Here is a 21,267-nt window from a genome sequence, read left to right as displayed (position 1 = left end):
CTTTTCCCAAGCACGCTGACAGCAGACAAACAAGCTGTTTGCTGCCCAAAGTTTCCCTGTATTGCCACTGTCATATCAGCTACGCATTTGGTATTGATGCCGGTAGTAGAGGCAGGCATTAGTGGCACAGGGTGAACAATGTCACACAGAATCTCCTTAACAAGGTGCGCAGGCGACCTTCAGCACCTGAACCCTCAGCAGAGCTGATGCTTCTAGGGTGAAATCCAGGGAAAAACAGCTACAAGACAGACAGACAGAGCAGTGATATAGAGTAGAATCATAATCCCAGCCCCTTCTTGGGGCTCTGCACAGAACAGGGACACAGGGAGAAAATATGCTTTCATTTTAAGGTGAAAAAACACAAGTATGCCTTAGGATCTCATTAAAATATATATCCAGTGCTCTAAAGATCTTCCCAGTCTGGCAGAGTTTGCTGCCTGAATTTCATTGCCATTTCTAGTAAGTGCTGTTTTGCCATTTCAGTGATGGACACATTTGTGTCTGACACTGAATGTTGTTGTTGTCTAAAATGATGTGAGATCTCGGGCCTGGGCTTCCAAGGCAGATCACATGCGGTTATCAGTTTGTGCATCCTACTACTATCTCATATCAATACTCTAACACTCAGCATTTGGCATCTTCACTTTTACCGCTGCTGGAAGTTCAAGCAGTGGAGCGGCCTTAATTTTGGGTCTATTTGTCTGTTGATTTTCCCCAAGTGTGCACAACCCTAGTTAGCAACAATCTTGTTACTTCAGAACAGTTGCTTTCACAATTCGAGCCCAGTTTGAAAGAGTTTCTGAAACATATAAAGCAGCTAATGTTTTTTTCCCAACTGATGCGTTCAAAATTGTTGTATCTTGAATCTGAAAACTGCTTATTTTGTTGCAATTTTTAAAACACTATTGTACTAGTAATGATAATATTGTGCAAGTATGGCATCCTAAGCTACATACTGTTTCAATTAGTGGGTTCATTACTAGCAGAGTTCATTACTTCAGTTTAGTAAGGCACTCTGCTTGCAACCGTTCATAAATTCAATGCTTAATTATATTGTTGAAACACTAATTAAAATGTATTGGCATGACATTGTCAATTAAAGCCATATTCATAAACTTCCTGAGAAAGTATGTGGCACACCATGCAGCAGTAAGAAGCAACAGCAGGCAAGGCACCTGGGGGAGAAACAGCCCTTAAATTAGCTCTGCCAAGGATTTTGCAGACCAGAACGGGTATATTTTGAATTTGCAGCAAGACACATAGTGAGTAGAGGGCAATCCACCCTGATACCTGTGTGTTTGTTAGTGGTGCGGGCAGTGAAAACGGGGGGATTTGGGGCTTTCTAGTAATCTTATCATGGAGGATTATAATTGAAGAGGACTAAGGAAGTGTGCTAGCATCGAGACTGTGAAAACCGCTGTTGGCATTGCAGTCCTGCTCCACAGCTTGCGTAAGGCAGCTGCTAGACGTTCCACGGACAGCCTTTCAGCCGAGGTTTTCTTTTTTCCTATTTCCTTCATTGATCTCCTCATTTTGTGCGTTGTTCAGCAGGTTTGCTGGCGCTGCGTGTGCTCTATTCGATGTTCACAGACTGTTTCTGTTAACTGCCACAGGTTTACACCATACGAGTGGTATAACCCCCACCCGTGCAACCCAGACTCAGATGTGGTGGAAAACAATTTTACTTTACTTAATAGTTTCTGGTTTGGAGTTGGAGCTCTCATGCAGCAAGGTACACCGGTTACACTTCGTTATTGCACACGTCCCACAGTCTGCTCAAGGGCTTCTGTGCTGGTAAACTCCACCTCTGTTACTACAACATATACTGTAAAACCTGATCTCAGAAATTAAGGAATACAGGAAAGGAAGAAAACTTCAAAGCACTGGAACTGGGAGAAGGCAGGTGAGGGGAACCTGTTAAAACTCAGACTAGGACTACAGCAGGAAGAAGAAGGGGAAACATATGAGGGATAGGAAAGCCAATTTGGGAGTTTCCAGAAGTATAAAATTTCTAGAACTGTATTCCAGAAATATGAAATAGCAGCATGGGGAATATAAAGTTATTTTTGCTGAAGTTGAGTTAATAAGCGGTTTGGGAATAGGAAAATATCTTCCTATTTGGGCTTCATGCCAATAGAAATAATAACAGCCTTAGCTACTCTAGAAAAATTATTTTAATAGACAAACCAAAGGATGATATTTCTTCAGAAATATTGTGAGTTTGTTGGCACTTGTCAAACACTGTGTTTAAAAGCAAAACCAAACTTTTTTTAATGTGTTTTCTGCAGGTATGAGTCCCATCTTCTTGTAAATCCATCCAACCTTAGAAGTATTAAGCACGGTAGCAAGCCCCAGTTGTTGATGATTTTGGAAAGTGCTGATGTTATACCAGCTTGAGAAGGAAGGGCAGGGAATCTCACTCTATGAGAAGTCAAGTAGATATATGTACTAGCCGTACATAGTTACGGCATCTGTGTTCTAAGATTTCCCATTAAAATGCTGTTTACGAAAACCAGGACCTCCTGAGAGGGGTGAAAATATTTTCTGAGAAACGTTTCAAGTTGAATCAAGGCTTAACAAAAACCCCACCCCACAACAACAACAAAAAAAGGCAGTGCAGAGGAAAGTCCAACAATATCTCTGTATAACATTCCCAGTCACTTAAGAAAACAATCTAAAATCATGTCTACATCCTTCCAGGTATAGTTTATATTTCCACTCTTTATCAGACATGAATAACAGTAAAAGAAACATTAGAAGGAGTTTTCCTAGATATGGTAGAGAATAAAGTTTGTATTGTAACTAGTGTAAAACACACACTTGCTTTTATTGGTGCACTGAGGTATTCATAGGATGTAGAGCCTCCTCATAGAAATGACTTTAAAAGAGGTGGGGGGAGGAAGAGATGTTTTGTTTTGTTATTTGGGATATGGATAGGGTTCTTCTTGCAATATATCAGTAAAAAACAGGCTGAGGTTTTACAGTATCAGGCAGGTGTGTGTATATAACTGTGACTGCCCTCTGTGTGAAAGTCCCCCAGGATTTTGTGTTTTAACCTACTGCCTTTTTTTGGAGTTTACCATCATCCACAGCAAACTGTGGGATGTAGTGTCTGCTCGTTACCACTACCTTGGGTACATGACAGTCAGCCCCAACCAGACTCTGCTTGTCTTTCAAGAAGCTTAAAAAAAAAAAGAAAGAAAGAAAGAGAGAAAGAAAGAAAGAAAGAAAAACATTTGTAAGGCAACACAAATGTTTCCATGTACAACCTTCTGGTGCGTGTGATTGTAAGTGCATCATCATTAACATGTGGAGTTTGAACATGAGATGAATGGTGGTGAAACCCTGCATCCATTGTTAACACTCTTTCTTGTTGGCAGCAGCTGCTTGTTATGCTTGATTGGAAGCCACTCGGTTATTAAATTTTAAAATGTGATGATCAGACTTTCTCTTTTCTACAGAGCCTGAGCAAAGTCTGGATCAGGATTGGCTGTCATGTCTGCCATAAAAAGGCATTAGAGAAACTTCAGCAAGTATTGTCTCTGACCATGAACCTTGCTAGTAACATTTCTCCTTTGTTTTCTTTATCCTGAAAGTCTCTGATGTGTTATGCATACTTTTAAAGCATGCACATAAGATACATATTTCATCAAATGCACGCAGATAAACTATTGTTTCCAGAAAGGCCAAGTATAATTCAGAGCCCCCAGTTTGGGCAACAGGAGAAGTACGCAGTTCAGGAGAGGACTTAGGGTGAAGTCAGGAAAAAAGCAACATTTCCTAATGCATGCGCTGGAATCAGAGCCCTCAAAATGGTGAACACTGAAAGAAACATGGGACTAACCAAAGCAATTCTAGGTCCACTAGGGTCAACAAGGAGCAGGTAGGGCTCAGCACCTCCAAAAAGCAAAATCATAGCTTATTGCATAATTAATAGACTATGGTGCTTTGAGCTTAACTCTTTTTCACAACTTTTTTTTTTTTTTTGCTGAAGGAAATCACAGGAGATCTAGAGCCTCACTCCACAGATTCAGTAAATGGGACTTCTCTGTCTACTCTCATGTATGGCTGCAAGCCTGCGCTGGCAGATTTTATGGCAGCTTGCTAAAATTTCTGTAATGTAGCTGGCTATTATGCATTAGTTGACTGTATACATCAAAGTTAGGTATTGCATCAATGTCAGAGTGCAGAATTTATGATCTAAGCTTTCAGAAAATAGCACTTTTCAGAGGACTTGAATCAGCAGACTTAGAAGACAGCTTTTGCAGGTCAATGCCAGCTTAAAAACAAACACATATACACTTTTCCCAAAAGCAGCAATAAAAATACCCTAGTGTCATTGTTTTGAAAATAATCTAATCTAAAAGGCAAGGAAAGCACAGACTATAAGCATGAATCCAAACCAAGCCCAAGCTCTTGAAATGGGTAGATTCAGACTCTGAAAATTTAGGTGAAAATCTTTGCTGGCCTAATTGCAAGTCAGGACAGCAGAATGGCTGCACAGGGCTACACAGGAGAGCATCTGCTCTCACAGTTTGGAAACTCTGTCAGCCTGCTCCAAGCCTTGAGCTACTATTAGTGCTGACCTTTATGAGACATGTCTATATATTTATAAAAAACTAAGGTAAATCTGTTTTCCTGTTGCTTGGGAAGTTCTTACCCTTTCATTCTTTGCCCTAGAAGCCATATTCAGAGTTTTTGCAAAATCTTAAGAAATTCTCTGTAACATGCTCTGACTTCTTACATGTTTAAATTTCTTACAGAAATCATTAAATAGTTGAGAAGAAATAATATGTCAAGAAAATTTTCCAATATGAGGAATATGTTTTTTAAATCAAAAGCTTTACCTGCTGAGATCTCCATTTACAAACATTTAAGTAGTTTCTTAAGTCTATCTTTCATTAACAAAATAATTATGCAAATGCTTAACTTGGAAGTCAAAAGCTTTCGAGTGTATGTCAAAGTGTTTTTGCAAAACCAGGTCCTTAAATACTTAAGTCCCATGTAATGAACTAGGATCACGATTCATTGGAGTGGCCTTTAGATGGACCAACACAAAACTTGCATCAGATTAAAAATAAAGGTTTTTGTTGTTTAAATTCTGAGCCATTTACAAGCCTTTTTTTTACTGTGCTTAATACCTGAGCTTGGGTCATTAAGTTTGTGGGCTTTTATGGCAATGGCAGATCACCTTGATATTTGTCCGTCGGATCTGCTAAAAACCTTTCAGGAAAAAATAGAATGTTAAATGTATCAGTCAAAACATTAAATAGCTATATAGATACCCAGAGTATACTTCTTTCAGCCTCTGAATTTTAAAATGTAAACCATGTGTTTGTAAGAAGACATATTCTGGGTTTTGTCCTCAGGCTCACACTGTCCCATTAAATTCACTGGAACCATATTGATTGCTCTGATTCTACTTAGGCAGGTGGATAAAACACACAGGGCAGGTTTCTCTTGGAAGACATTTCACCTAGGTTGCTTGTATGTAGAATAGTATTCTACTAAAGATCTGCTAAAAAAAATGATGATAGTACCTATAAAAAGGAAATTATGGAAACAGGTAATTGGCTAGTATAGCTTCCTAGGAATGTAAGAGGTGAATATCTGAAACAGCATTAACCCACAGAAGTAAAGAGGCTGAGACCCAAGGATAATTCCATTTGTCATGTATCATGGAATACACTCCATTCATAGTGCATTGCCATTATAAATGTTTGCTGTACATCTGTGAGATTATTGTTAAACCATTTTCTTATACTATGGCTTATAAAAGCATTGTGTGCCTAAAAATAGCCTGTGGTATCAGACCCAAGCATCTTTCAGCATCATTTTAATAAGATTGTTTTGATGATATTGTAACAGGATCAGAGCTGATGCCCAAAGCTCTTTCCACGAGAATAGTTGGAGGAATATGGTGGTTTTTCACCTTAATCATAATCTCATCCTATACTGCCAACTTGGCCGCCTTCCTGACCGTGGAGAGGATGGAATCCCCCATTGACTCAGCAGACGATTTGGCAAAGCAAACCAAGATAGAGTATGGGGCTGTTAGAGATGGATCAACGATGACCTTCTTCAAGGTAAGATGGTGCTGTCCAGCTTTGGGCTCTTGGACCTGTGGCCTCCTAGTACGCAGTTGTGAGACCAAATAACAACCGTTGAAAGGATTAGTGTAGTGAGTAAGTAAGTAGATCATTACCCAGGCCTATAGAGAGTCCTTAGGGAGTATTCATGTGAAAGAGCTAAGGGAGCTGGGATTATTTAGTCTGGAGAAGGGGAGGTTTAGGGAAGACCTTATCTACATACCTGAAAGGTATATAGGTTGTGGTGAGCTGGAAGGACCATCTCCTCTGCAAAATCACTACAGGGAGGACAAGAAGAAATGGTCAGAGGATGGTTCAGGTTCAGGATGCACCAGGGGAGGATCAAGTTAGATATTAGGAAAAAATTCTACACAAAAAGAGTGGTGAAGTGTTGGAACAGGCTGCTCAGGGAAGTGGTGGAGTCACCATCTCTAGAAGAAATGTTCAAGAAATCAAGAAACATGCAGATGAGGTACTTAGGGACATGGTTTAGAAGGCATGGTGGTGGTGGATCAAGTTGGACTTGATAATCTGGAATGTCTTTTCCAACCATAATGACTCTATGATGCTGTGACTTTCCCCCAAGATGTAACAGAAAACAATCTGGTGCTGTGCTAATGAAGTCCATGGAAGTCGCCTTCACTTACTATGGAGGGCTTCAGAAGCAGCTGCAGCCTGAGTTTCAAGAGTGCACCACCCAAATAGGGGATTTAAGAGCTCCAAATCAGTGCAGACCCATGTTAATTTGTCCTCTAGTGCAAAGATCCCTTCAGAGTGAGGATTAATCTGTTTTTGCCTTTGCTGAAAGGGGAAAACGCTTGCTTTTGACAGCAGAATCTGAAGGTAACCAGAGCATGTTCAGGACATGAAGAGACTTGGGGATGTTCTTCTCTAGGTTGTTTCTCAGGGCAGGATTTCAGCTTCTTACAAACAACTGGCTCAGATGACCTCTGAAGGTCATGTTTGCACTGAAAAAAACCCTGCAGTCAAAAGACAAGTTTGTATGTCTTTAAAAAATATTATATGGTCAAAATTATAAGGATTGTTAGTATTAATATATAGGTCACATACACGCATAAGCACATCTGTATATAAAAGAACATTTTCTAGCTAATAGCTTTGTAAATAGTTGCATTCATTTTTGTACTATTAGTATTAGTCACGCAAAGAATGGGCTACTCTCAAAATATGCCAATTCAAAAGCCAACAAGATACGAATATAGGATATATGCACCCAAAAAAAAAATCTGTGACAATTAGAATTAATTGGCAGGTTCATTGGTAGTCTTAGCAGGGAAGTTAAGCACCGAATGGACCAGGATAGAACTTTTCATTGTAGCATCTAAGAACCATTTATAGTTGGCCAGCTATGCAGTGCTTTTGAGGAAGATGAGGCACCCTAGTGAAGCAGTATGTAAGGCAAAATAAAATAACACTCCTGTGCGTGTGCAGAAGTGAGCAATTTCACCTCCTGGTGCTGACAGTTTGACACCTCAAACAGATTCTTCACAAAACACATGAGATCCTCAGGAGCTGCTGCTCCTGCCTGGTCTCCCTGTCCTGCACCAGCCACCACCAGCCCTTGTGTTTTTACATGGGCTAAAGTGCTTCTACATGCACAAAAATAAATGACTTGGGATAAAGTATCTGGGTCGTCTCTTGTAACTAGTAAGGTTCATCAAGGACATTTCAATAATTTAATAAAGTCGGTAGTGGGTTATCCCTGATGGAGCTGTCAAGGCTGAGCTTCCCACGTAATGGCCCCCCTGTGGCTGGATAGAAATGTTTCTGTGCTGAAAGCGAAGCATAAACTACTGTTTTGTACAGAGCCTCATTAGAGGCAGCTTTTGAGATGATGAGATGACATTTCCATTACAATATGCTAGGAAACCTGTCTTGAGATATGGCTAGAAACTGGATGAAACAAGTGCAGTATTTTAATACAGAATGCTTAGTGGAGAAGGAAGCACTGTGTGCTTCCTTCTGACAGGCCCTAGGAAATTCCCTTCATCTGATATTTCTTCATGGGCCACAGATTCTCACCATGATTACTATGCCAAAGGCCAAATTGCAACAAAAAGAAATCTTCAAAATCTGTTTTTTCCATGATCTGTCAGAGGAAATAAATTCATAATTTAAGCATGAGGCAATCAGATTTCTAAAGCTGTTTCCAGCTTTGCACTGATTTTTTTGCACCATGGGTACTTTGAGGGTAAAATTTGCAAGCTTAAAAGATTGTGAGGCTGAGCCTTTTAAAATTAAAATAATGATTCAGATAAAGTGATTAAATAGTTACATGCTATACACAGCAATTACTTGTGTCTGTAGTACATGTGTACAGAAACACAAGAGAAAGGACCTTAGTTTTTGTACAGGATGGAGATGGATTAGCTGGAAGAATGAAGATGACATAGTGAAAGATGCATGAAAAATACAATTTATCACACTTGCAAGCCAGAAGGACACATACAGTACTATATAAAAGTGTTATTATTTATATTACATACACCCTTCAATGTTCTCAAGATTGGGATTTATTTGTGCTGATTATCATACCTCCCAAAACTTCAAAGAAATCGGAGTCAGATGTTTGAACAATAAATACAACAGAAGACTAGAAAATAAAGAGTGTGTCATAAATTTGCCTCCTTTGTGTCCAAAAAGTACTATGTACTTCTTAATTTAAATAATCAAATGCGGGCACACACACAGGCCACTGCAAGAACTGAAGGATGTAAAACGAAGTACTTGGCCTTAGGAAATGCAGGAATAAGGGAGCATCCCCTTGCTGAGGCATCTTCCTTGCCATGTCCTTGGGATTAACAGTCTGGAGGAGCTAAACTGAGGAAAAGGAGCTTTTCTTGCTGCCATGGCCAGTTGCTGTGGGGGTAGAGCAGGAGCCCGGTCCTGCCTCCTGGAAGTGCTGATGAGCACTGAGCAGTGAGGAGATGGAGGAGTCAGGGAGGCCAGGTGAAACAGCAATGAAAATGCCCTGTAAGTGTTTAGGGCAGGGTTGGCTTGCACAGATGAAAGGTCATTTTTTTTTAAGTGCTTCCCAGGTTGCATAGTTTGATTTATCTAAGAGCTACTCCTACTGTTTAAAACAAGAAATGCCAAGAGAAACAACAGACTCTTTCAGACCAGTACTTTTTTAAGGCAGAACCACTATATTCTGGAGTTCATCACTATGGAGGAGAGAAGAATGACAGATGGCCTGTCATGTGGGACGTGAGATAGCTCTAATTTTCAGGTCTATGAGACATATATGGCAACAGGATTTATGAAGACATCAAGTGCAGAAAATGATCTTGGAAAGAAGCAGACTTTGAAGAGGTTCAGGCTAGATGTTTGTTCTTAAAATAGCAAAAGGAAGCCCCTGAAAGGTAATACTGCAGAGGTACCTATTAGATGGGATACACATTAGGAACTCTACGAAAAAAAAGAAGGACACACTTACCCCACTTTTCACTAATTTGCATTTATTCTAGTTCACATCATTCTTTTTATTTAGTCTTATTTATGATGCCTATAGTAACTGCTATATTTTTTCGCTAATTTTTAGTGCCTTAATTCTAGTAACCATAGTAAGTAACATGTCCCCATGGAAAAAAAAAATATATATATATATATATAGCTTAAGATGTAATATTTTCAAGAAAGGTTCTGCAGTAACTATGCCTTCTAGCCAAGTGGCAGTGGGAATAGACTCAAAAACAACTGAAATTATTTGTGAAAGCAAATGGAGTCCTGATTTTGAGGGAAGGTCAGAGTTAGTTTCCTCCCTATATGCAAATCCCAGAGTTGCTCACCTGGTACATCTGGCTATAGCAGATGAAAACACTCCGAAAATTGGATGTGGACACAGAAGGGGCCCTCCAGTAAGGTGACGGGCTTCCAAGCAGGCCAGCCAGCAGAAACTCAGGGAGTTTTTGCCACGAGTGTGCAAAATAAGGCAAAATCTAGCTAAAGGCAATTTATTCCATATCCACGGATTCCGACACTCGTATTTTTCCACACTGCTGGCCAGCTCTGTTTCCAACATGCCTATAAATCTTCCATTGTTTTCTCACCTCTCTGTGATATTAGACCTTAATCCCATACAGCAGCTCTTCTGCAGACAAATTTCCAGTGGAATCAGTGAGAACCCGAAGGTTAGTATTTAGCATTGCATCTATTCTGAAAAAAATGGGAGTTCACAAGTCAAGAAGTTAGACCTTTCTTTCAAACTCATCTGAATAAGGAATACATTCTTCCAGTAAGGATCTGACCCCATGTCAGATGCAATCCAATGCATAAACTTATAATCAATTTCAAAAAAAAAAAAATATAACTGGGCAGTGAGAGTGGCTTTTGCTGGTTAAAAAAGAGAAAAAAAACTTAGCTAGCTGAAAAATTCAGTGATATTTTGTGGTGTAACAAACTTAGGTGAAATTCAGGAGAAATTCATTTAGATATTGAATCACATATCACAATATCACAGATGTTGAATTCACAGGTAAAACCTGTTATCACTTAAAGCTCCAAGAACCAGAAAATCAGTTTCCCAGAGGAATTCCACAGGGACCAGTGTTTAATAAGCACATATGATCTTCACACAGTGAGCCTAAAGTTGGCTATGATGTCTATCTAAAGATAGGCTTGTGAAGGAAATGAGATTATTTTGTCCCAGATCTAGGGCAGCATAAGTGGTTAGAGGACCATGGTCTCATATTTACAGCAAAAATTCAGTTTGTGTATACCCAGCTCATGCTAGGCCACCACTGGAGCAGTATAGTACCAGTTGGCTATTCATGAAGCCTTCATGAAACCACTTGTATTAACAATTTCTAATGGTCCAACTTTCTGTAGGTCTAACTTGACGTTTAATTCTGAAGTAAAACTGTGTGCTTAATGTTTTTTGACAGTATGCAAAGAAGAAAAAGACTTAAACATGCTGGTACTGTGCAGCACTCAGCGTCTTTTAGCCTGCAGATTCCTCAGGAAACTCTCCAGGAATAGGTTCAGTTTTAATTTTCTTATCCCCCAGTGAAGGCAGCGTAGGGCTGCCTTTCCCTGTAGGGATCCTGGCATCCGAAGATGAGGAGGAAGGGATGTTCAATATTGCATGGAGGTGGCTGGAACTCCCCTGTGCACTGGTCATTAGTGCTGACCACACACACACGCCTGCTGAAGTCAGTGCCAAAAAGCCCCTCAAATTCCATGGGAGAAGGATTAGGTCCTTAAGTCTGATTGCAGCAGAAAGCTGTAAGCAAAAGTTTGCTAAGAAGCCACTTTGGCTTTCTTTCTCAAGCTTTATCCTTCAAGTACATGACTCCCAGGCAAATGATATCCATACAAAAGAGCCAGCAGTTTATTCATCACCAGGCTTTTGGAATCGTGCATTTGCCATGAAAGGCAGAAGCTGCTGAGTGCAACAGGATCCAGCTGTACTAATTTAGCTGGGTTATGTGTAGTCATTTGCTGTGATCCATGTAACAGCATTAGCCCAAAAAACTTCAAAGCACTTCACAGTCATGCCAGTAATGAAGTTCCTGGCACCACAGAGAACACAGAAAAAGACAGTCCTCAGCACAAAGCACAGCAAGAAGGGAGAACTGCTGTGGGAAGGAAAGCCCTTTCACCAGTTCCCTTTCATTCAAGAGATGCTCTTGGCACCATTCAGAATGACAGGCTGAGGAATATTTGGTAGTGTAATCTGGGTGCTGGAGTGATTCGATGTCCTCATTTTCCCTTCTTAGAAATCCAAAATATCAACATACGAGAAAATGTGGGCGTTCATGAGCAGCCGGCAGCAGACGGCGCTGGTGAAGAACAACGACGAGGGAATCCAGCGTGTGCTCACGACAGACTATGCACTGCTCATGGAGTCAACCAGCATAGAGTATGTGACTCAGAGAAACTGCAATCTCACCCAGATCGGGGGGCTCATCGATTCAAAAGGCTACGGTGTGGGAACCCCTATTGGTAAGATGTTTGGAATCATTCCTCAGTCTTTTAGATCAGTTTCTTATCAAAGCAGACCCAGGAGCCTCATTTTGGGGAAAACCGCTCTACTTGCTTCACCTCAGGCAGCCCCCTGCGTTTGCAAACAATCTCTGTAAACAAGAAGGATTATACTGCAGACTAGTGCAGAAAGGACTCGAGTGAGTTGCTTGCCTTCTGGAGCATCCCAGTCAAAACAGACTGGGTATCGTTCTGTGCTGCTTGACGTGCAAGGTCTTCTAGTGAAATTCAGTTGAGCTTGAGAAGTCAAGTAGTGTCCCAGGGAAAATGGAAGCGGGCAAAAATAATATTATGCCCAAGATTTGCATCTCAACAAAAGTTGCATGAAAAGATACCAATTTCTGTCCTCCAGGACAATACGAAAGTTGCACATGAGAAGTGATTGCAAAGTTGTGCACTTGTATCAAGGATTTCAGTATTTTGAACTAAGTGGAGTCTTAAGATTCCCTGCCACTATGAACACGTTCCAGTAGATCATTTTTAGCACAGCCAGTGTCCTTTTCAACACTTTGCTAATTCTTTACAATTAGAGTGTCTTTTTTGTTGTTTTTGGTTTTTTTCTGGCGTTGAAGACAGGTTCTTCTGACTAGCCAGGACTGGGCAGCCAGAGCTTTTTCTTGTTTAATACACCTCTCCATCCTGCTCACATACACACTTATTATGCCACAACCTTCTCTCAATAGCTATGGAATTCTTCTGTTTCAGGGGAATTAACTAGTGTTTACACAGATACAACAGATGAAGTGTCTGGTCAATCATTTGCTCTGTAGAGCAGATCTAGATAAGGGAGGAAGAACACTACTGTGATTCTTTCTGCTACTGAGTACCTTAGACACGCTGTCATGCAGATGATATTTCAAGAATATTTTTTTCACTACCTATCTGAGAACAGCCTTCTCTCTCTGAGGAAAATGATACAAAAGCTAAAATCTCCCCATATAAAACAAACAAATGGCAAGAGTTTCAATGCAGTTATAAAGCTGCCACGCTTTAAACCAAGAACAATGAAGAAATAATTTGAACAGATGGTAATCCTCAGAGAGAGTGCATACATTGGCAATACAGCTGTGAGATATATTTATAAGATGTTTCTTGTATGATAAATATGCCTTTTTTTTTTCTTAAGGAAAACCAGCTAAATTCAGGGAAACAGATATCTCCAAACCCTTTGGAATAAATGATTTCAGTGACATCAGGCATCTTAAATATTTTCAGGGTTCATTCTGTAAGCAAGATAAGCTAGCAAGACCTCGGCACTATTCATGTGGACCCCAAAGCTCTGTTGTTCCCTGGTAGCATTCAAAACTATTATAATGCAGAATTTACATGAAAAAAAAAAAAGAGAGAAACTTGTAAGAGATCCTTAAAACCAAAGTTTCAGCAAGTCCTTAACTAGTCTGCATTTATTCCTTCAGGAGAATGCACAACTCGTTATTTTGCAAAACGTATGCCTTTCACTTCAAAATTTCCAGTAAATGAGCTGAACACAATCACCAGTAAGCACCCAGAAAAACAGGAAGGAGACTTTTTTTTTAGAAGTTCTTCTATGAATAGAGAAAATTTATCACTTTATTTATCTAAGGATCCTCTGCAAGTTAAAAATTTCAGATATAGGCTAACTCTTTCACTGTATTGAGGAAGGAGGAAAGGGGTTTAGGGGTTTAAACATTGTGTTTATTATTTCTGCTTGTTAATCAGTTCATGGGTCACAAAATGGAGGGTTTTGCATTAGATAATTGGCAAAGAATGCTACTATTCAAAAATCTGCAGTCATGCTTGATCATGTACTTCCTGCACTCTGAAAGTACTGCTGTAAAAGAGGCCCCTCTAAGTAAAATCTGTGCAAAATGTCACCCTGGGAGAAATCCGGTTGAAGAAAGCAGCGCTACTATAGGTGTCAAGACACATATTAATTTCTGCTATCACTGACAGTGCTGATGCAAGTAACTGTAACACTAACGCCACTACCCTTTACTTGGGAAACTGCTGGGAAAGTGGATAGATGTATTTCTTGGCCTGAGTAGAAGGCTGTTAACAGCTCAGAGGTCATAAATGATGTGTGGAATACGCAAAGAGGTGTTGAGATGGATTTGTGTGTAGTGTTAGTGCTCACCAATGAAATATCGCCAATCCAGTGCTCCATGCACGCTTGACAAACTTTAAAAGTATGCAAGGAAATACAGATGTACCTGCTACCCTCAAGATGAATTGTGATAATCCTGCTGACAACATAAACATCACAAGAAAGAATGAACATCCCCACAAATCGTGCTCCGTGACTTAGGCTGCTTCACTTTACTTAACAGCTATGTCCTTTCAGACAAGGGAGGATGGATGGGTCTTACAGCCTAAAAAAAATCCAGCTATCAGGAGGACAAACCTCTCCGGCAATGGAAAAAAAATCTGTTTTTTCCCTGTAAGAGGCATTGCCATTTTCAGTGGTAATAATTCAAAGACAATTTTGAAAGTGTTTCTATTTCATTTTCTGTTGTGTTTGGTTTTGCATCATGCGTGGAAATCATCTATTCTTGCAGCACGCATATTTTCCTTTTAAAGCTGGCTACGTAAAGCAGTGGCTGTTGATTGCTGGCTTCCCAGATGGACTTTTTATAATCTGACACATGTCTCTTGGCATCTGTGGTCACAGCATGTCCTAATGCTGGCAGTAGAATATGCTGAAAAATAGCTGCATGTTGGCGCAACAAATGAAGAAGGGGAATGTTTTCCACATTGCTTCTCCTCAGACCATGCTGCAGGCTAAGGAAATATAAAGCACAGAGGGGGACTTGTGTTCATGGTGCAATTATTTTTAATAGTGTCCTGCACAGACACATAAGAAAGACAAATGAAACTGTGAGGCTGAATTTCCAAGGCTATTTAGATGTATAAAGATACAAAAGTGGTCCTTAGTGAGAATTCCCCAAGTGTCTACATCTCCGTGCATCAAGCTATCACTGAAACTCTAGCCCACATTCTGCCTTAAAGCTTGTTACCTTGAGCACACTGAGAATTGTCACGACTTTAATTTGTGACAAAATGTGACTTTTTGGAATTACAGCTGAAGAAAATAGTCTCGTTAATGTGCTAAAGCAGAGGAAGGTAGTTAGCTACATAGAGATAGAATTGGCCACAGTGGGGGCATTGAGGTCTGGGTATTAAAGCTTCCAACCACAAAAAAACCATCACGGCAGTGTCTGGGAGCACATACACCCTAGCGTCCTATGGCCTTTCTCCCAACCCTCTCCTGCTTGCTATCCTAAAATCCTTGTCCCGTGAAGAAAAGTATCTCTCTCAATGCCAGAAACAACTTCTGCTTGTCAGTTATAATCATCAACAGTACTGCTATCATCAGCTTCCTGCACCAGGGCAAAAGCTAATTGGTAGCAACCTCCTTTCACCATGCACAACTCCAGAACGGGATGAGGGGTGAAGCCTCTGCCCCGCTCTCCTGCAGGGCTCCAGCCTTGGGCTCCTCCAGAAGCTGTTGACTGAACTGAATCGTAGGGAGCCGAAATTTTGGAAGAGGGGCAGGCAGAACAGAGTGTAAGAAGCAAACCTCGACAGAGTGAACTGCCCAGCCTTGACCCCACCATTTGCCAGATGCTGTACAGACCCATTAATACTGTTCAGCCTGAAGATGCATTACTCAGCAAGCTATTGATATGGGAAAAAAAAAGAAAAAAAGAAAGAAAAAGAAAAAAAAAAGAGAGAGAAATCATTACTCTTTTCAGCTTAGAATGCTAATGTTACTGCAAGGCATACACACAGAAGACCAGGCCAGCTTGCATAGTTACAAGCTCTAAGGCAGTCGGAGTGGAGTAGTGGGCATATGCAGGTATAAACGAGAAGAGCATGTATTTGATTCACTGTGGGTTTTCTTACACAACTACTCATTTTACATGCAGTAGGAAAAATAAACAGATGTTGGAGTAAATAGGGGAGACGCAAAGCTGGAGGTCTCAAAGGATGCTCAGAGCAATATTCCAACATGATATGGAAGAATTATTTAGTGAGAAAATCCACTGCCAAGGCTTAAATAAGCCTCACTAGGAGACCCTAGAAATTATAATGAATTCCCATACAAAGAACCACACCAAAGGAGCCTTCTGCTTTCAGGTCCCCAGGGCAGACAGCAGAAGATCTCTTCCTCCCTTCCAGCTGAATAGAAACCAGGACTTTCTAGCAGGAATAATCAGTCTTGTGCTAAGGGTGCTCTTCTGCTTCCCATGTTTCGCTGAAAGGTCTCGTTCTCACCTTGCAGGGTCTCCATACAGAGACAAAATCACCATCGCCATTCTGCAGCTGCAGGAGGAGGGAAAGCTGCACATGATGAAGGAGAAGTGGTGGCGAGGCAATGGCTGCCCTGAGGAGGACAGCAAAGAGGCCAGCGCTCTCGGGGTGGAAAATATTGGGGGCATCTTTATAGTGCTTGCTGCAGGGCTTGTTCTTTCTGTATTTGTAGCCATTGGTGAATTTATATATAAATCAAGGAAAAACAGCGACATTGAACAGGTAAGTCATCCATTTCCAGCTTGCTTCTGTTTCTGGAGGTCTGAGGTTGGTGGATGTGGAGGTGACTGCATTAAAAGTCGCTTTTTAAAAGGCTCTCTACAGAGCCAGGCTGAAGATTTTGCATTGCTGAACTCTTGCTATAAGTCCTGGCAGTAAAGACAAATAATTTATTAATAAGAATAGGGTAGTACCTCATCCACAATCCAATTAGTGCTGTTTAGTACAGCAGCACAGAACAATTCCAATTAATTTCTCAAACAGTTTCTGCTTGATCTTTATGACTTCAGGTGTAAATTACCTTGAAAGGGAATAAACACAGAGCTGGATTTCTCTGTGTGGTTTTAGCACCAGCCCTTCGAATAACAGCAGGAATATATTTCTAAATCCCCAAGTGCAATTTTTCTCTTGCTCTAGAAAGCATTTCTTTCCCAGGTAGGTGTTTGCAGATGCTATGTTAAAATGTGTGCTTAGAAGCAGGGAGGCTTGCTGAAAGGTGATGGATGCTACAGTAGAATAGGATTATGGATCCAAAGAAAATGTGGATGCAACTCCACTGAAGCATAATGAATAAAAGGGCATAGGGAAAACAAAGAAAATGCTGTGTATTAATAATGCCCTGAATATTACAGCACTTCTTTATGAAATAGAGTCAATCATTAAAATAGAGAGCAAACATCAGTTTATTGAACCACTGAATACACTGTAAAGGAAACAAGACATAAGCAATAACGAGCCAGTTCATGAAGTTGTGCTCAGAGCTTCTTAGTCTGGCTGCCTTCTCTGACACTGCTTTGATTCTGGCCATGACCTGGATTCTGATCTGGTCCTGTTTGGCTCAAAGACTGTATCTGTTCAGCTCCTGTCCACAGTGACAGGGCTTGTTGTAGGGACAAGCACCCCTTTTGTTCACTATGTGTTGCAGGGTTACTGGCCAGGAGGTGAGTTTGTACCACCTAACTTCAGGTTTTGTAGTTACTAAGCGTCTATCTCTAAACAAGTTGCTTAAGATCCCTTTGCACTTGGATGGGAAAGGCAGAAGCTCTTCAATGGGCAATTCACTCTAACCATCTAAGTAACTCTATGAGGCTGATGACAGAAATCACCAGTGAAAAAAAATAACTTCAAAAAGGCTATGGGGATGAGTGGGAGGAGAAGAGTATTTTAACTTGGTCCTAGAGGAGCAGTTTGGGCCACGTACGGCAGTGGTGCTGGCACCTGGCTGAAAAAGGCAGGCATCCCAGGCCATGGGGCTTGGGAGGGCTTCTTGCTTTCAGACCTTTTGGGTGGGATGAATCACGCTGCAGTAATCACCATGCTGCTGAGAAGGGCTTCCGATAAGCATTGACTGCACCCTCGCTGTTCAGACCACTAAAAGGAAGCGAGGTGACTCCTACCTAGCATCTCCCTTTTCGGAAAATCACTTACTTTGAAGCAAATGCCAGTGTCAGTGGTCTTGGCTCTTGCCGTATGCTGCAAAAGAGATGAGCTCTTGACTGTGCAGGCTCCTTCACATGGGCATATGCCAGTGTGCGAGCAAACCATCACTACAGTCAATGGCACCATGTACGAGTGGCAGATGTGGCTCATGTGGAACAGTTCTGCAGGCCTTATTAATCAAGGTGTCCCTGCCTTGAAATAAACCAGAGAGAAATGATGGATGCATTTTGCAGTGTGCTGCTGGATTTCCATTTAGCACTTTAATTCTATAGAGCAGTTTTAGCGCTAAATGTTCAAAGAACGTATCAAAATCTTCATGACTCAGGAGTTGTTTTATTCAGATAACTTTTAGAGATCTAATGTAGGAAATTAAAATTTTTAGTATAAATGCTAATAGAAATGCAGGTTTTCTCAGGAGTTCTTAAGGAGACTGGAAAGGGCAACGTATTTCTGAAATCAACATTAAAATAGACCTAAAGCTTTATGAGGAGATTATTAGTTTACTTAGCAATACTTGGGGTGAATGATGTAGTATTCAGGAAAACCTATATGCATATGCAGCTTCTGTGTATGTTAACACTCTACTATCGTGTCACAGTGATGTGTTGTTTATTGCAGACTGTCTCATCAAAATGAATATCTTTCTTTAGTTAAATTAATGTGGCAACCTCACATACCCCATCACTAAATTTTCATGTAGAAGTGATTGTACAGAAGGAAGTCACACTAGTGATATCAGTATGACTTCCTGATTTCTCTCAGTTTGTTTTATTTGTATTCAAGAGGTATAAGAAAGCTAATCAGAAGCCCAAACTGAATGTAATCTATAACATACATGTTTCCAAAAGCAGAATTTCTTTTGATTTAAAAAGCTTTTGAGTGTCATTCTCATGTTTGTTTGTCTTTAATTCTTAATGTTTAATTTTAATTTAATTTAAATTCTCAAATTTTTACTTCTTTCATTTATTTATCATCTTCTCCATTTTTTTTTCTTGCATGCAAGGCCTTTTGTTTCTTTTACGGACTACAGTGTAAGCAAACCCACCCATCCAACTCCACCTCTGGCACCACATTATCTACGGAGTTAGACTGTGGCAAGTTAATCCGAGAGGAGCGAGGGATTCGAACACAGCCCTCAATTCACACTGTATAGTCAGGAAAGAAGAAAGGTGTGTCCGATGGGAAGCATTAAGCTTAAAAAGTGCACGTAGTGAGAAAAGTTGTGCTTACCAACACATAGATAATGACTTCAAAAGGTCTCTTGATTCAGCAGCAAGTAAGATTATCTAATATAGATTGCCAGAATCTGGAAATCTGGGGAGTTTAAATGCATATCACAGATACCATTACACATACAGCAAAGAATGAGTGTAATAATAGACTAATAATAATAGATTTTGAGGTTTAAGACAGTCTGTGTACAGTTGTCATCTTATCATGTAGTAATTCAGAATTTTTAGGTAAGAAAAAATTATTTACCCCCTTTTCATCTTCAGCCAAACCTAAGCAAAACCACATCAGTCTTTTTTACTAAAAGCATGGAGAAATATTTTCCTTGGTCTCTGTAAAAGCATTCAGCAAGTGGGACAGGCTGTTCTTTATAAACCTCAGAAAATAACCTGCAGGGCTCCATTAACTTTCTGAACTCCTACCATAAACAACCAGAGATTTTTAGCTGGCATATCTTATTCCCAGTGTCAATATTTAATGAATTTTAATTCATCCATTTAAAATTCATTAAACAAAGCCTCCAAGTAACTATCATACCACAAGATCATATCTATCAATTAAATTTTATGCCATGTAACCATTAACATTTAAGAACTTATTCAAGAAAAGCACCCTCAGGCACCCCCCACTGCATACTCTACCTTTCACAAACTAACTCCATAGACTTGCCTTGGGCAATTTTTGGTGTTCCAAAAGGCTTTCTAACATAGAAGACTCTGTTACGACATAACTGCCAGTAAAAATCAAGATTTCAATATATATTCAGCTGTAAAGTTGTTGTGCATAATAAAGCACATGAGGCAGCTTCTCTGTAGGAAGCTGGTATAAGATGTTTCTTGTATCCTGGAAGGATATTGAATTCATTTATGCTAGTTCTCAGCTGATCTGGGGACTTTCAGCGCAGGAGACAGCACCTGGATCTGTTGTTGCTGCTGGAAAGTATATGACTGTAATTTAGGATGCACAAAATGTATACAATGCCAGCTCATACGATGTCAGAAATCAAGGTGAGCAGCCTTGGTTTCAAACCCTGATTACCTTTTACCTGTTGCATTTCATTACATCCCAGCTTTCTTCCAATTTCGCCAATTCATTTCCCACCCTTCACACCTACTTTGTTTTCTCGCATACTGCAGTTCCTTCTTGTGACCCAAGTTAATGATCTATTTTATTGAGGAGCCGTTTCTGGACTCTCCTGCAGTTTGGAAACTCGTTCTAGTGCATGCTTTCACCCTCAATTGCTGCAGCGCTCCAGGAAGGCTCTCTCGAATTGGTTGCTTGTACCTGGCCTGTGAAAAAAAGCAGTAGAGCCTTTCACATACTGAGACCATGTTTTCCCTCTATTATTTTACAATTTTGATCAAGGCCATTTAGGCTGACATTAATCTCAGTAGCTTCATGGGCTTAAGCACTTTTTGTGACTAAGATGGACAGCTCACAGCTGGGCGAAACCAATTCTTCTCTGCCTGTGCCCATCTGTGTACATGAGTGTTTTATGTCCCACTCCAGACACTGTGAGAAATTGTCTCGCTCAAAATGGTGTTTTAGCTTGTTTGAATAGAGTCTTGAAAGCTTTGATTCTTCATGAAATGAGCCTTCTTAACAACAAAGATCTACATTAGATCTTCTTTATCCCCGGCTCAAGAAAGCACTTTTGTCTGCAGTTTCCCTGTTGAAGAAACTTAAAGCTAATTAAAACCAGCTTCTCTGAGCTCTCAGAGGAGAAGGAAGATTACTAATGTGCTTATCTTTATCATTGCTCCACTCAAGAATTCCTCTGGGTCACAGCTTCAACCAGTTTTCTAATCACTGTTTAGATGAACATCGAATCCAGAAAGTTTCTGTCACTTTTTGGAAAAACGTTTCCATTCCTGTCACCTGAGGGACAAACATTTCCATATCTGCCAGGAAAATAGCCACATTCTTGGTAAAAGTGATTTTTCCTTCATACCAAGTAATCCTCAAAGCTAGGGACAGTTTCATCACATCATTGCAG

At 40.3% G+C, this 21,267-nt stretch overlaps 1 protein-coding gene across 1 annotated transcript in view; it reads left to right on the top strand.

The window, feature by feature from the left end:
- Window positions 1-21,267, top strand: part of GRIK1 (glutamate ionotropic receptor kainate type subunit 1) — a 159,956-nt gene that overhangs the window by 132,780 nt on the left and 5,909 nt on the right. The window contains exons 13-16 of the mRNA XM_088529005.1: window positions 1,614-1,732; window positions 5,869-6,086; window positions 11,828-12,053; window positions 16,354-16,604. Of these exons, the coding sequence (XP_088385131.1) occupies window positions 1,614-1,732; window positions 5,869-6,086; window positions 11,828-12,053; window positions 16,354-16,604 (814 nt within the window). The remainder of the gene's footprint in view (window positions 1-1,613; window positions 1,733-5,868; window positions 6,087-11,827; window positions 12,054-16,353; window positions 16,605-21,267) is intronic.

The sequence above is a fragment of the Tinamus guttatus genome, unplaced genomic scaffold (genome assembly GCF_059628265.1).
Source record: "Tinamus guttatus ecotype Peru unplaced genomic scaffold, ASM5962826v1 Tinamus_guttatus_pri_ptg000318l, whole genome shotgun sequence".
Lineage (NCBI taxonomy): Eukaryota > Metazoa > Chordata > Aves > Tinamiformes > Tinamidae > Tinamus > Tinamus guttatus.
The sequence above is the reverse complement of the archived record's forward strand: the minus strand, read 5'-3'. Positions and strand labels throughout refer to the sequence as shown.